Source organism: Nyctereutes procyonoides, unplaced genomic scaffold (assembly GCF_905146905.1).
Source record: "Nyctereutes procyonoides isolate TBG_1078 unplaced genomic scaffold, NYPRO_anot_genome, whole genome shotgun sequence".
NCBI classification, from domain to species: Eukaryota; Metazoa; Chordata; class Mammalia; order Carnivora; family Canidae; genus Nyctereutes; species Nyctereutes procyonoides.
In genome coordinates, this window is record NW_026575024.1 from 11,003,683 (window position 1) to 11,018,799 (window position 15,117).

General features: G+C 47.5%; 1 protein-coding gene across 1 annotated transcript; it reads left to right on the forward strand.

Moving 5' to 3' along the window:
* The first annotated feature begins 1,867 nt into the window (after window positions 1–1,867).
* Window positions 1,868–13,772, forward strand: LOC129522079 (uncharacterized). Its single transcript, XM_055344211.1, has 5 exons — window positions 1,868–1,876; window positions 1,968–2,101; window positions 2,407–2,486; window positions 2,698–2,942; window positions 11,296–13,772. The coding sequence occupies exons 1-5, from the start codon at window positions 1,868–1,870 to the stop codon at window positions 11,533–11,535; spliced, it is 708 nt and encodes a 235-aa protein (XP_055200186.1). The 3' UTR covers window positions 11,536–13,772.
* Window positions 13,773–15,117: the final 1,345 nt, after the last annotated feature.

Consider the following 15,117-nt stretch of genomic DNA (forward strand, 5'->3'; position numbering starts at 1 on the left):
TATTTTCATTTTCCCACTTTTGATGGAGACTCACATACAAGAGATTTTTCATTCTCCTTGTGATCGTACTATGAGAAAAACACCAGCGCAAATTGTAATGATATCTGGCAGCTGACACCCAACCTCAATATCAGGGATGCATTGGAGAGTAAGGGGGCTGAGGTGTCCCAGAGGTTGCAGCCCCATCAGTCCTGGTGCTTGGTTTCCTAGTACATGCACTGGCCTAATTTTTTAAAGGAAGCCAGAAATCTAGATTTCTAACATGGACTTTTCTAAGTTTTATATAATGGCAATTAATTTAAAATACTTAAACCCCTGTAACAGCCAGACAAAACATGTCAGAAGCCTGATTTGGCCCGAGAGCTGCCAATTGCAACCTTTCTGAAGGCCATATTCAAAGTACTTTCATTCTCTTAGAGTCTTCTGCCTTTCATTATCATTTATGTAATTAATCCTTTTTCATATTCAGCCATACATTCATTCCATGCATGCACTTCCACCCATCCACTCATCCATCCATCATCCATCCATCTATCCATCTACCATTCATCCATCATCCATCCATCCTTTCATTCATGCATTTCACCTACCCACCTCACCCACCCATCCATCCATCTACCCATCCATCCATGCATCCATCTGTCACCTGCAGGTTTGTTAGTTGATTTACTCAACCATTACCATTAGGCCCTCATTGTGTGCTAGACCCCAGGCCAGGCCTTGGGGACATAGTGAAAACGGTGACCCAATTCCTTTCCTCCAAAAACTCATCATCTCTTTCTTAGTAAAAATGAGAAGGAAGTCAATATAGACAAGGATGGAACCAAATGGTGTTAAACTCATTGCCCACTCTACCAGTAGGGCAACCTTGGGCAAAGTGTTAAATCTTTTGAGCCTCAGTTTCTCCCTCTGTGGAATGTGGCTAATAGCAGTACCTACCACTTGCTCACAGGCGGGTGTCAGGACTAGGTTAGGTTAGGCAATGCATGTGGAGGGGGGCACACAGCAAGCCCTTTACAGGCAGTGATGTGCAACACGTGAAGCTGCAGGGTGGTGGTCGGCAGGGTGGTTACCCCATGTAGGGAGGCTTTGTGGGGATAGTGGTGTCCAGAATGTCCCACCATGCCCCATGTCGGGAGAGGGGTTGCTTTGTCATTATTCCGCACAACTTCCTCCTGGTCGGCTGACACCCTCGCCACCCTGAAGGAGCTGGTTTTCCCGCTCTTGCTTCACTTCTAAAGGGCAGCTCTTTCTCGGACCGCCCTGCCCCACCCCACCCTGCCCCGCCCCAGTTTGTGGGAAAACTGTATGGAACAGAAAGGGCTTGCGGGCTCCCTCTTCTCCGGATTTGTTGTTATTTTTTCTCATTTAAATTGAAAACATGCTTATTAAAGAAGATGGGAAAAAAAAAACACATCAAACGAGAAAGAAGAAAAATTATTCTTTGTCCTATCCTTCCAATTCAACCACACTGAACATTCTGGTTTTTTTCTCTCTCCTAAGCCAGTGTGTGTGTGTGTGTGTGTGTGTGTGTGTGTGTGTTTGCATAGTTATAAGTCATACTGCTCAACTATTTAGTGTTGTGTTTTTAAAAACTTTTCCATTATATCACAAGTATTTTCCCCCATTGCTCATCTTCATAAACATATTTGAAGGACTGCATTCATTTATGCAGCAAATGTTAAGTGAGCATCTACTATGGTCTGCGGAGAGACAGTGTAATGATAGAGCCGACCTTTACTGGGTGCGAACTGTGCCAGACACCATCCTCATCGCTTGCATTAAGTCCCTTCTTCCTCACAACAACCCTATGAGGTACGCCTTACCATCATGCTCATTTTTCCAGATGAGAAAACTGTGGCCCAGCATGGCACAGGTGAGAGGGGCAGCCAGCATTTGCATTCAGGTGGACAGGTCACAGAACCTAGACTTTGGTCATGCTGGACTACTTTGTCAACCACAAATAGGTGACCCCAGTCCAGAGTGACCTGAGCTGGAACAGGGAATGTACGGGAACATGTGACAGCTCTGAGGAGGCTACAGATCCATGCAGGTGCATCAGGGAAGTCTTCCTGGAGGAGATAACATTCTGGCTGAGGAGGTAGGAGGTGAGGGCGCTGCAGGTAGAGGGAGCTGTTTGATGAGGATCTGAGGTAGGAGCGGGCATGGAAGGTTGACAAGCTGATGGCACTGAAACTGGTTGGAGAGGTGGGCAGGGCTAGATCATGCGGGAATTATGGGCCCTGGGAACCCCGGGGAGCCCCAGAGGGGTGTGAAGCTGGAATATGGCATGACTGGGAGACCTTCCCCCACTTGCTCTGGCCCCCCACAGCCAGTCTGTCCCCCATGGCAGTGCCCAGCATCCTGGGCACTTCTTGCCTGTATGTCGCCTGTCTGTTGTTCTAGATTGAAGAAAGTCCTGGAAGACGGAACCTGGAGTGATGTATTCACTTTTGTGACCCAGGACCAAGATCTATGCTGGGCAGGTGAGATGCTTGGAATGAGATAATGGTGCACAGCTTGGGGTGATGCTGGGTCAAGACTGTGCCCATGTTGTCTGCCATGGCAGGGGAGACAGGGCCCCTTCTGTGGTCCTCTCAGGCCCCTGAGGGTGCAAGGCCTCTTTAGGATGTGCCTGGGTCTTGAGGTATGCCAAGACTCTGCTCTAACTTGCCCACAGTGTCTTGTTTGGTTTAGGAGATGCCCTGGAGAATGAGCCAACCCTCGCTGGGCCCTCTCAACGCTGTTCTCGAAGGCCGCAGGGAAGGGGTGAGGAGCAGGCCGGTGTGCAGACACCTCCCCACCCCTCCCCTGCCCCTTCCGCAGCCTTCCTGGCACCCGGCAAGGCTTTGCCCTCCTCCTGTCCACGCCACCCACCGCTGGAGGTGGGGAGAGACTCTGGGGGCCGCGGCCCCTTCCTGCACAGGCTGAGGGCCTCCAAGGTAAGTATTTATTCCCGTCCCCCTCAGCCAAGCGCGCTATCTTATCAGCTCAAACACTTCAGAGTTCAGGCCAAGAAGCCAAAGTCAATTTTGAAAAAGTCTTTAAAAGGCCAAACACAAACAGTGGGGAGGGAGTTTGCAGGGGGGAGGAGATGAGGTGAGGAAGGGCTCCTTCCTTCTTAACAGGCCGCAAAGGGCGCCACTCGGGCCCAGAGATGCATATGCCCCAGGACACCCGTTGGAGCTGGTGGCCCCTGGTGGCCCCGAGCAGAGCTGCCCTCAGGAGAACGGATCAATAAATAATGAAGTGCGTGCAGCCTTCAGAAAGAACAGACCACTTCACAGGCAGTGACGTGGAAAGAGGTTGTAGAGTGGAAAAAAGAAAAAGCAAAGCTATTCCGTGGTGTGTATAATCAGATCTTTTTTGTATAAACAGAAAAGGTGGGCATGTATATCTCTGCATGCCTGTTTATGTAGAGGAAATTTCTAGAAGCGTTCACTGGGTATCTGGAAGTGTTAGCTGCCTCTGGGGCAGGAGTCAGAGGGAGACAGACTTCTCATTATCCACTCTTTGTGCCTTTTGAATTACTTTATACCATGTCAACGTAATAGTATGTACATAAATAAATTGAATAAGAGCATTAGTGATTTTGTTCTAGGCGAATGGCCAGTAACACAAAAGATGGAGGGAGGAATGTTTGCAGAAGGCATAGAGACTTTCAGCACAGATCAGTTTATTGAAGGTCTAGCTCAAGGGGAAACCTAAGCCTATTTAGATTCTCTCAGTGGTGGTGACCACATTCAAACAAAGCTTTCAAAGTTCTCTGATGTTTTATAAACCTGACTACTTTCAAAACACCATCTCATTGAACCTCTTGAGGGTTCTATAAAAGTAGAATCAGATCACTGTGTAGAATGACTAATTAATTCAACGAATATTTATTGTTTTAGGTGACGAGGATATAGCGAAGACTAAGGTAATCAAGATAACTGATCTTTTGGAGTCGATGGGTTTAGAGAGAGTACTGAACAAATAACAAGTAGATCAAATAGCCACACAAGGAACATATATGACAATTTCAGATCATTAGAAAAACTGAGAAGAAAATGAGCCCAGGGAATGAAGTTGAGGATGGCTGGTGTGAGGAATGGTCAGTGGGGGCTCTCTGAGAAGGTGATGTTTGAACTGAGACAGGAAGGAGAAAAACGAATCATTCACAGGAGAATCAGGGAGAGGGTAATTCCAGTGCAAAGGCCCTGAGATTACCCTAAGCTTTGCTTGTGGGAGGAACAGAATGATGGCCAATGTAACTGGAGCTTAGAGAAAGAGAGCAAGAGAGAGTTGGGGGATCCAGTTGGGGGGTTGGCCAGAGGCTGAGCCTGTGGGCCTTGTGGGCGTGGTAAGACATCCAGAAGAAGGAACCAAGGCTCAGAGTGGTTAAGTAATTGGCCCAAGTTGACATGTTTAACAGTGGCTGAATCAGAATTCAGACTGGGCTTTCCCAACTCCATATCCAGTCCTCTAACCATTCACATATGTCTTTACGTGGCAAAAACATGAAGCATGTATTTCCACATAGTACAGCCTATATTCTGAGAACACCATGGTGGGTTTTTTTCCCCCAAATTGCACAGAAAAGTGCACACATCGTACAGTGAATTCTCACCAGGCTGACAAACTCATGTAATCAGCACCCAGATGAAGAAACAGAGCATTCCAGAAGCCCCCTTCATGTCCCTTCCCCGTAAATCTCCCCCACAGTTAACCACTGTGCTTCATTCTAACCCCATATATTAATTTTATTGCTTTTGAACTTTATGTAGAGGGAATCACACAATATGTGCTCTTTCCTGCCTGGTTTCTTTCACTCAACATCACGGTGGGGGAGATTCATGGTATTCCAGTAGACTTTTACTGTGTTCCAGGACAGACCAAGTTAGCATGTGAACCCCCAAAGCTTCCTTCCTTACAAAGGCCAGGAGAAAGTAGCTAATAAAGGGAGCAATTCAAAGTACATCTTTACAGGGAAAAAACAGGTACGAAATACATATAAAGCAATCCCCTATTTCTCGGTGGGAGGTGTGGGGGAGGTCTCTTTTTGTAGAGTCAAAGTGGTCCTGGAAAATATGTTAAATTTTCTCTTGACCATAGTGTACTATGAACTCCAAGCAAATCAAACTAGCCAGTGGATGGAGGGGCTGTCCTGTGTTTGGAAACACACTGAGCAAAAGACAGGCTTCGCCAGCTGGACTCACCTGTACTATTTCTCCCTCCCTCTTCCTCTTACCATCCCACCCCCGTGTTAGCTCCGCGTACCTGGTGACGTGTAAATTAAATGCCTGTATGTTATGATTCTACCATCGAGTCAAGTGTTTCATGGAGATTCTCCCTGTATAGTGAGGATGACAGGTGGACTTTATTTTTCCTAATTTGTTTATGCTGTATTTTCTACAATGAATAGAAATTCTTGTGTTTTGAATAACAAGCACGGTGGCAGCAACAAGCTGACACACGAAAGACCTTTCTGGTCAGCTTGAGAAAGAGGATGTCTGTCACCAGACTCACTGGGTACAGGGCAGGGGGCATTGACTCCCTCTTGGAGGCCTGAGATGCAGAGCAGCCCCCATGAGGTCACCAGCCCTTAGGTGGTTAAAGGGGTGGCCCCCAGGGCAGATAGATTGGGAATGGAATTCTGACCTTGCCCCTCCCCAAAAGTTAGTTGGCCTAAAAGTTATTCTATTCTCATGAATTTGTAGGTCTCAGATTCTGTGGGTAAGGAATTCAGACAAGGCACAGCGAGATGGCTTGTCTCTCCTCCAGGAGGTCTGGAGTCTCAGTGGGAAGACTTGAAGGCTGGGGATGACTTGGTGGCTGAGCGCTGGCATCATCTGAAGTCTTTACTTGTATGACTGGCAGCTGGTTCCTTGCCTGGGCCAGACACCCTCTATGTGACTTCTCCACGTGGCCTCTTCACTTGGGCTAATTTGGGCTTCCTCACAACATGGCGGCTGGGTTCCCAGGGCAAGCATTCCAAAAGAGCAGGATGGAAGTCCAGGGTATGTTTACAGTCTGGTCTCAGAAGTCACGTTGGATCATTTCCATTGCACTCTGTTGGCTGATACAGTCATAAAGATCACCGAAATTCAAGGGGCGAGGATAGGGAGGGAGGGAGGGAGGGAGAGACCTCACCACTCAATGGGAGGAGTGTCAAGATCACTTTGTAAGAACTGCTGGAGAAGGCTGTGGTGAGCCTGGAATGTCACACACTGCCAGTGGGACTTTAAAGTGGTGCAGCCACTCTGGAAAACAGTCTGGCATTTTTCTATAAAGGCTAAACATGGAGTTACCACATGACTTGGCAATTCCATTTGTAGGAATACACACACGTGTGTGCGTGCACGTGCAAGAGAAAGGAAATGTACATCACACAGAAACAAATGAATGGAAAACCAAAATGTGGCAGGTCCATAGAGCTGAGTATTATTCAGCCATAAAAAGGAAAATGGTACTGATCCATGCCACAACATGGATGAGCCTCAAAGACATGCTAAGTGGAAGAAGCCAGTCACAGAAAACCACGTATCATGTGATATGTCTACAACAGGCAAAGCCATAGGCACAGAAAGTCAATTCATGGTTGCTGGAGTCTGGAGAGGGGGAAATGGGAAGGGACTGCTAAGGGGCATAGGGTTTCTTTTCAGGGTGATGACAATGTTCTAAAATTAGATCATGGTGATGGATGCACAACTCTGTGAATATGCCAAACCCGCTGAACTGTATACTTTACAAGGATGAATTTTGTGGTATGTGAATTATATCACAATAAAGCTATTTAAAAAGAAATGAAGAATATCAAGAGGGGTGGGAGATACACGAATCTCTTTAGAAAATACACTATATGTACAGGAGCAATCTTCCTATGCCTCAGTTTCCTCCTCTGTAAAATGGGACTATTTAATAATCAAATGAACTCATAGGGTCTTTAGGGGATTAAAGGCTGCATCGTGCAAGGACAATGTGGCTGGAACAGAGTCAGTGAGGGAAGTTCTGACAAAGGCCAAAAGGAGCCAGGCGGGAAATACAGTATGTCCAGAATCCACCTTCTTCTCCCCACCTCCAACATCTTGTGCCTGGACTATTGCAGATTGCAGTAGATCCTCACTGGTCTCCCTGCTTCTGTTCTTGTCCTCCACCCTGCCCTCTACACACACACACACACACACACACACACAGACGCATGCACGCACGCATGCACACACAGAGTCCATTCACCTCATGCAGCCAGGGGAAGTCTGTCAAAATCTAAGTCCAACCATGTCCCTCTGCTCAGAACCCTCCATGGCTCCACCTCAGAGTAAAAGTTGAAGATCGTATGAGGCCCTTCAAGAATCAGACCCCTGTCGCCTCCCTGACTTCATCTCTCTCATTTGCCTTCTCTCCTCCTCCTGCCAGGGTGCACTGGCCTCCTGACTCCTCCTCAGATACACAAGGAAGTCTTTTGCACTTGTTACTCTCTGTTGCCAGAGCATGCTTCCCACAGATGTCCTCGAGGCTTGCCTCCTCATCTGCTTCAGGTCTTTGCTCAAATGTCACCCTCCCGGTAAGGCCTTGCAAGGCTCCTCTCCACCTTGGTTGCATTATTTTTCTCCACAGAATTTATCACTCTTTCACATTATCTCTACTGTTTGTCTTTCATCTCCTTCTTCCTTTTAAAAAGATTTTGCTTATTTATTTATTTGAGAAAGAGAGAGTGTGTGCGCACAAGCAGGGGGAGGGAGAGGGACCAGCAGATTCTGTGCTGAGTGTAGAACCCAAGGCAGGGCTTGATCCCATAACCCCAAGATCCTCAAGATCCCATAATCTGAGCCAGAATCAAGAGTCCAAGAGTTGGACACTGAACCAACTGAGCCATCCAGATGCCCCGGTTTCTTCTTTTTTTGTTTAATACACTGCCTGTCTTCCCTTTCTGTCTGTTCTTCAACTGGAATAGAAGTTCCATTAAGTGGGGGAATTTTTGTTCTGTTCATATCTTTAACCCTAGTGCCTGACACATCGTAAGTACTAAGTACAGGTTCAGTGAATGAAGTATCAATAAAAAGGGAGCAATGAAGCAGCTCTGATGCAGGGTGACAGGGACTGGTGGGGATTGTGGCAAATTGGGCCCCTGCCCCATCTGGAAGGTACAACTAACTACCCCTTGGCTATAGCCTAAGGTCTCCATGTGGGGGGATGTGGGCTCAGTTAGCTGAGCTCTGTTTCAAGGGAAGCCAGAAACTTCTATATTTATGTGAAATCTCTTGATTTTGAATCCATTGCCATATCTGTTGCTTACCTAAGTCGGAGGCTGCCCTTTGTGGTCTCAGGTAGGTCAAAATGCTTGTTTCAGAGAACCCCAAATTTCTGGGGAAGCTGACTGCAGTTACAAGATAGGGTGCTGAATGAACAGACTTGGCCTTGAAGTGTTGTTTTGTGTGTGAAACAAATGGCGTTTTCATATTTAGGTTCTTGAGATGATCCTATTTCAGGGTGAGTTCCTTTCTCTTTTCAAAACTCGCAATTCCACCCTCATATTTATGCTGGGCCTGGGCATCTTTCCTCCACTCTGGAGCAAAGATCAGAAGTAAATATTGGCAGAACATTAATTTTTCTGTGGCCCAGATAAGGAACAGCATGAAACGGAAATAGAGATTTTACTGCTCCTCCTACAACTTCCACCCCAACCCGACTCCCACAATATTTGCTTATTAACTTTACTTGGTACAAATTCTTGGTGTTAATTTTGTTGCCAACAGAGCCACCACACAGGGTGGGCTCTGCAGAAGTCTGATGGCTCCATTCTAGGAGTGACCCCCCCCCCAGAGTGGCGCCCCCTGGAGTTGTGCCCTGGTGGCCTATGTATGTGTCTATCTGGATCACCTCATTCTCATTGGCTGCTGCAGAGGAATCCCTTTTGGGATTGGCAAATTCTTTCTGCTTTTACAGGTGACCAGGCACATGGAGAAAAATTCAAACCATAGAAAAGGGCTGAGGTCTTTTCAGCCTTCATCTGGCCTTACTGAGATCCTCTCTTAAGAAGCACTTAACTGAAAAAAATAAAATAAAATAAAATAAAATAAAATAAAATAAAATAAAATAAGCACTTAACTGTTGCCAGTTTCTTGTGTGTCCTTAGATATACAAACACATCTCTCTTCTCTTTTCCTCCAAACACATATGCACAATACACATATATGTCATGCAAGCTAGCACTCTACTTTTCCTGCATTTCTCTATCATTTCTTTTTGCACCAAAAAAGGTTTATATGAGGGACCAGTAGACATGACAGTCCTCAGGCCAAATCTGTCCCCCTGTCTGCTTCTGTACAGCCTGCAAGCTAAGAACAGTTTTTACATTTTCTTCCATTTTTAATGTTGCAACAAATCAAAAGAAGAATAATAGTACTTTATGACACAGGACAATTATATGAGATTAAAATCTCAGTGTTCACAAATAAAGTTTTATTGGCACACAGTCCCGTCCGTGGGCTTATGCGCTATCTGCAGCTACTTCTGGGTTGTGATGGCATACTTGAGTAGCGGCAACACGGACCGTATGGCCTGCAAAGCCCAAAGTATGTACAATGCGGCTGTTTCTAGAAAAAGTTTCTGACTCTTGGTTTAAGCTGTGTGTATCGGTCTGCTTTTTTTCATATAACCGTAGGTCCTGGAAGGCCCTTGATATCAGTACAAATTGATACACCTCATTCATTTTAACAAAGGCTCCTGCATATCTCATTGTCTTGCTGGGCTGTAATTTATCTATAAATTAAATCTATCTATAAATAAATGTATCCTGTTCTTACCATGGACCCTCGAATTCTCCTTTAAATGAACCGAGTTTATGTTGTGGGAAAACTTGACAATTCCTGACAAGGACAAGAAATCTCAGGTGGTCAATCTGTTTATTATTTGTATCTTGTTCTTTCAGAAATAGGATTTGCAGCAGCTTACAACAGGAGGGGCTAACCCAGTAAAACTGTAAACCCAGTAAGGCAGAGGTGAAATACCAGGAAGGGATTGGAGTCAAGAAGCCTGCCCTTCCCGGCGGAGGAAGCCTGGATTATATTTGAGCTAGAGGCTTATTTGAATCATATTTGCAGATGATGCAAAAATCTTTGTGGGTGTTTATTTTCCTCAAGAGGGAGGTTGAAGGCAGAAGGCCTCTGAGAAGCTGGAAAAAATGCCAAGCAGGATAACATAGAACAGTGTTTCCTACCCTTATAACTGCCAAATCTTGAAGTAAATGAACTATTATTTACTTAGCATTTCTCTTTACCTCACATATATATTTAAAATACAGTTAAATACAGTTGTTTCATCTGGAGAAATAATATCCATGAATTCATGATTCTGACGAGTTAGCCATATATGTATTTTTTCAAATGTTCATAAATACTTAATAAAGGCTAAAATTAAACACACATACACACACAACTTTATCCATGTACCACCTACAATTGCAAACCAAGAGCGGTGACTGTGTTAAATATTTTTAAATGCTGGGGTATCGGACACAGGGGGTTGCCTTGCCAACTGCCATTTCCCCCCTCCTTCCTGCTGACAGAGCTCCGAGGAAGGTTTTTCCCAGCGCTGGGAAGTAAGCCACATTTGGTTGAAGCCAACCATGGCCGATCTATTCTCTGAGACCTGAGATTGGTCTAGGGGTGGTCATACGACCCAGTTCTGGACAAAGGGAAACTCTGCTGGGGACTTCTGGGAAAGAATTTCCTCTCCGATAAGAAAAGAGCAAAATGAAGAAAGACCCTCCTTTCCTTTCCTTCCTGCTTTGGATATTGGTGTGTGAAGAGGTGATGAGTGAGCTGTGGCAGTCATCTTGTGACATTAGGTCACCACCTAAGGACAAGTGGCTGACTTACTGTGTGAAATGGGGGTAGAAGGAGGGTGCAAAGATCCTTAGTCCTTTACGACAACTTTAAAATAGCAAGTACGCCCTCGAGCCTCCAATTTCCATAGGTCTTTTAGATAAACAATATTATTACAGTCTGAACTGCTGTAGTGAAGGGTCTGAAACTGTCCTAATGGATCCAGTTGGCTTTGCCCTTTAGAACTAAACTCCAGGGTTGAGTACACTCATGGTCATAGCTCAGTTTCACCAGATCCTCCTACCTCTGTTACCTTGGGCAAGTGACTTACCTTTTCGAAGCCTGTGTTTTCTTGTCCGTTAAAAACAAAAACAAAAACAAAACTGTAACATTACTTAGCGATTTTTGAGGGAAAAAAATTTAATTAATTGAAAGTTTTTCAGTACAGTAATTTGCTGTTGTTATTAACATTATCTATTCACTTCTTTAGGATTCATGTGATCCTCTAAAAACAGGGGAAAGGCAACACGAGCAAAAGGCAGAGAGTTGGCAGCACCTAATTAAAGGCCACCAGCTGGGCACAAGAAGAGCAGAAGATGATCTGAGCGTCAGAGCTGACCGCAAGCTGCGGATGAGTCAGTGCTTCAGAGAACAAGCTCCGTGGAAGCCTGGGGGCCTGGGCTGCCAGTGTGATTGGCAGACTCCTAGCCGTGAACCTTCTGATCCATGATTCATGACTCACACCTTTCCAAGAGCATAGACTCTACATTCGGTCATCTCATCTTTTTAAAGGAAGTGGGAAGCTGTCCCGGGCCCAAAGGCACGGAGACAGTGGCCTGGGGGCTATTGATGTAAGAGACTGGAAGGATTCAAGAGCAAGGGCATCTCTGCCTTCTGTTTACTTTACAAGGCAGCTGTTGGTCATGTCTATAGCGGCCTGAATGGAAGGCAACAGAACGGGAGGAGCGGCATGAGCCGAAGGAGCACTAGATGGTGAGTCAGTGGACTTGTGACTCCACCATGTGACCCGGGCGAGCTTTCTCTCCGCCGCAGACCACAGGCTCTCCGGGCCGGCTGCGGGGATGCGGGCTGACCCCGAGCCCTGCCCGGATGGCTGTGACCGACGGAAATGCATTTGGCTGCAAGTAACTGGAAACCCAGCAGACGCCGGCTCGGGCAAGCAAAGGTTTACTTCCCTCACCTAATGAAAAGCTCAGAGGGAGGCGGTTGTAGGTCTTGGTTTAGTGGCTCAAGAAAACGAGGGCTCTCGCTGGCGTGTCTGCAACTGCCACGGCTTCTCCTCTTGGCTTCGGGTCACAGGCTTCGGTTCTTCTCCGCGTAGGAAGGAGGCGGCCGGACGGCGCCAGCCATATTGGCCCCCGCGCCCCTTAACCCGGAAGTGAAAGCTTTCCCACGCCCTCCGGAGAGCTCCCCTCACGTCTCATTGGGCAGAGCGGGTCACATGACCCATCACATGGCCGCCTCCGCGGCAAGGGATGCTGGGAGAGGGAGGATGTGGGCGCCAGCGGGAAAGGTGACAGGGACGGGGTAGTGGCCGTTGGGGGGCTGGTGCCCACGGGGTTCCGGGGCAGCAAACCCTAAATCCTGCCCCCGCCGTCGTCCAGCCGTGGGCCTCCCGGTTCCAGCGTGAGATGGGAGGACGAGACCTGAGTTCGAATCCCGACCCGGGCCTGGAGCTGGAAGCCGTCTGCTGACCTGTGGCCCTGAGCCCGCCTGGCGGAGCCGCGGGGCCTTCCTTGGAAAGGGCAGTGGGTGGCACGTCCCCCTGCCGACGTCGTTTTTGCCCTCGGATACCCATCTGCCATCTTTTGGTGACACATTTTGGGGCAAAACCTCAGGATGTCGGCCGTAAGGAAATGAGGCATCGCAGCAGAGGGGTGAAAAGCTTGGGTTTTGGAGTCGGCGCTTCGTCATTTTGCTGGGTGGCTTTGAGCAAGTCACTTCACCTGTCTGAGCCTCCGTTTTATGTAAAATGAGCACAACAGGCCCTGCGTCTCGGTGCTGTGTGTGGATGAACAGGCCGGGGAAAGGCTCCGCGGGGCCTGATGCCTGGGAATCCGTTCGGCAAAGGGTCGTCGTTATTAGAATATCAAAACTCCGGATGGACCATAAACTTCTTTTGTGGGAAGAAAACAAAAGGCTGTGTCTTCCCTGAAGCCAATTCTAGTTTTCTCTCCTTATAACCCCCAGGGCACTCTCCATGAATTTCTCATGGTCTGTTTTTGTTGTAGCTATTTGTTTTCTGGTCCGGAAATAGCTATTTATCTACTTATATAGTCTGGGTCTTTTGGTTGAAAGTGACAGAAGCAAACCAAACTCAAAAGTGGCTTAAGAAAAAAAAGAGAGAGAGAGAGAGAGAGAAAAGTGTGTATGTGAATGCATTGGTTTACATAAATGAAAAGTTTTGAGATGGGTTCAGCTTCAGGAATGGCTGGATCCGAATGTCTACCTATTGTTTAGGAATCGTGATCTCCCCAAATCTCAGCGCTGTTTTCTTTTGTGTCAGTTAGGGTCACCCCATAGGGTGGCAGAGATAGTCCCCAGCATTCCTCAGGCTTCCGTTCTCCCATTCTGGATAGAAGCAGACTTTTCTGTGTAGCCCCAGCACGTGCCTGGGGGTTGGCTCTGGTTGGCCCGATTTGGGTCACAGGCCCATCCCAGAACCAATCTCTGAGGCTGGGGAATGCAGTGTGCTCATTGCCCAGGCCTGATCCGTCTACAGCTCTTGTTGGGAAGATAGCCTACTTCCTCTTGCCACGTGGAGTGATAGTGGGGGAGGAGTGGTTCTCCAAAGGAAAACCAGGGTGCTGCTACCAGAAGGTGGGGGTGGGGGGATGGACAGTGACCAGGTACAAACAACATTTGGCAGTGGAATAACCCCCCACCCCCCCATTGGCCAATTATCTCCACTCCCAGGCCTTGTTTGGACATGCTTGGTGCTCAGTGTTTGTTAAAAGAATGAGTGATGGTACAAGTAAACTACTAAAATAAAAAAAAAAAAAAAGTCCATCTGATTTATCAGGAGGGGCATGCTCTTAGAGATAAGTTCCTAGGAGGAGCAAGGCACCTACTGATTTCCCGTGTCCTGCCTATTTTTCTTCTAAACGCGCAGGTTGGCATCCTTCCCAACCGCCAAGCCTTGACTTGGCCTGCCAGGCTGCAGAGTGCTGCTGCTACATGGCCAGGTCCCACAGTGGGTCCCCGCCCGCCGCAGGCCCGGACAGAGAACGCTGAATCAGGAGTGGCTCACTCTGTCCCGTGGAAAGCGCACAAGAGCCTCTAGCCCAAGGAGGTGATGAGCAGGGTCTGAGAGAGGCAGCCGTCACTGGGTCTCTTTCCTCCTCGTTTTCCTTCTCACGCTTCCGCCCCATTCTTTCCACATCAGGAACTTCTGAAGAATCCTCTTCATGCCTGAGTCACGCACAGGGATCCGGCAGGTGGTACCTGGAGGGCAGGCGGGCTCAGGGGCTGGCAGACAGGAGCGCCCGTGCTTGGTGTAAGGGGGCCCCTGGGCTCGGCTGCAGCCTGCTGTGGCCCCGTGAAGGTGTGGGCGCAGGGTAGCCAGACCTTCTGATGGTGTTAGATGGACTTCACCTTTTAGAGAGTTTTACATTCACAGAGAAATTGAGTGGAAGGTACCAAGTTCCCATACACCCCCTGCCACCCCATGTGCACAGCCACCCCCCCCCATCGACATCCCCTGTCAGAGGGTACATTTCTTAAAATCGATGGACCCACCTGGACACGTCATTATCACCCAGAGTCCCTCATTCACGTCAGGGGCCACTCTTGCTGTTGGACCAATGTACAATGACATGGCTCTATCACTGTGGTACCATACAGAGTAGCTTCACGGCCTGTTCATCCCCCTCTCCCCTTTAACCCTTAGCCACCATTGATCTTTTTATTGTCTCCATAGTTTTGCCTTCTCTAGACCTTTTGATTTTTTTTTTTTTATTATTGCTTTTCCTTGCAACATCCATGGCTGCGACTCTGAGCAGCTGATGCCCAGGCCAGTCTGGTTAAATATTTTGAATATTATTCCTGGAAATAACCCTCTCTTTAAATGCTGATGATAAATTCTAATTTTATGAAAATGCCATGTATGCAAATCAAAGTCTGCAGGCCCCACATTTGGCTCATGGGCCACCAGGTTGAGATGACAGATGTGGGGATTAAGAAGAGAGGGGTTGGAGCCTGGTAGATCTATTCCAGCCCTACCACTTCCTGGCTGTGTGACCTTGGGCTAGTCCCTTTGCCTCCCTAAACCCATCTGTCAGGGGAAGGCCTT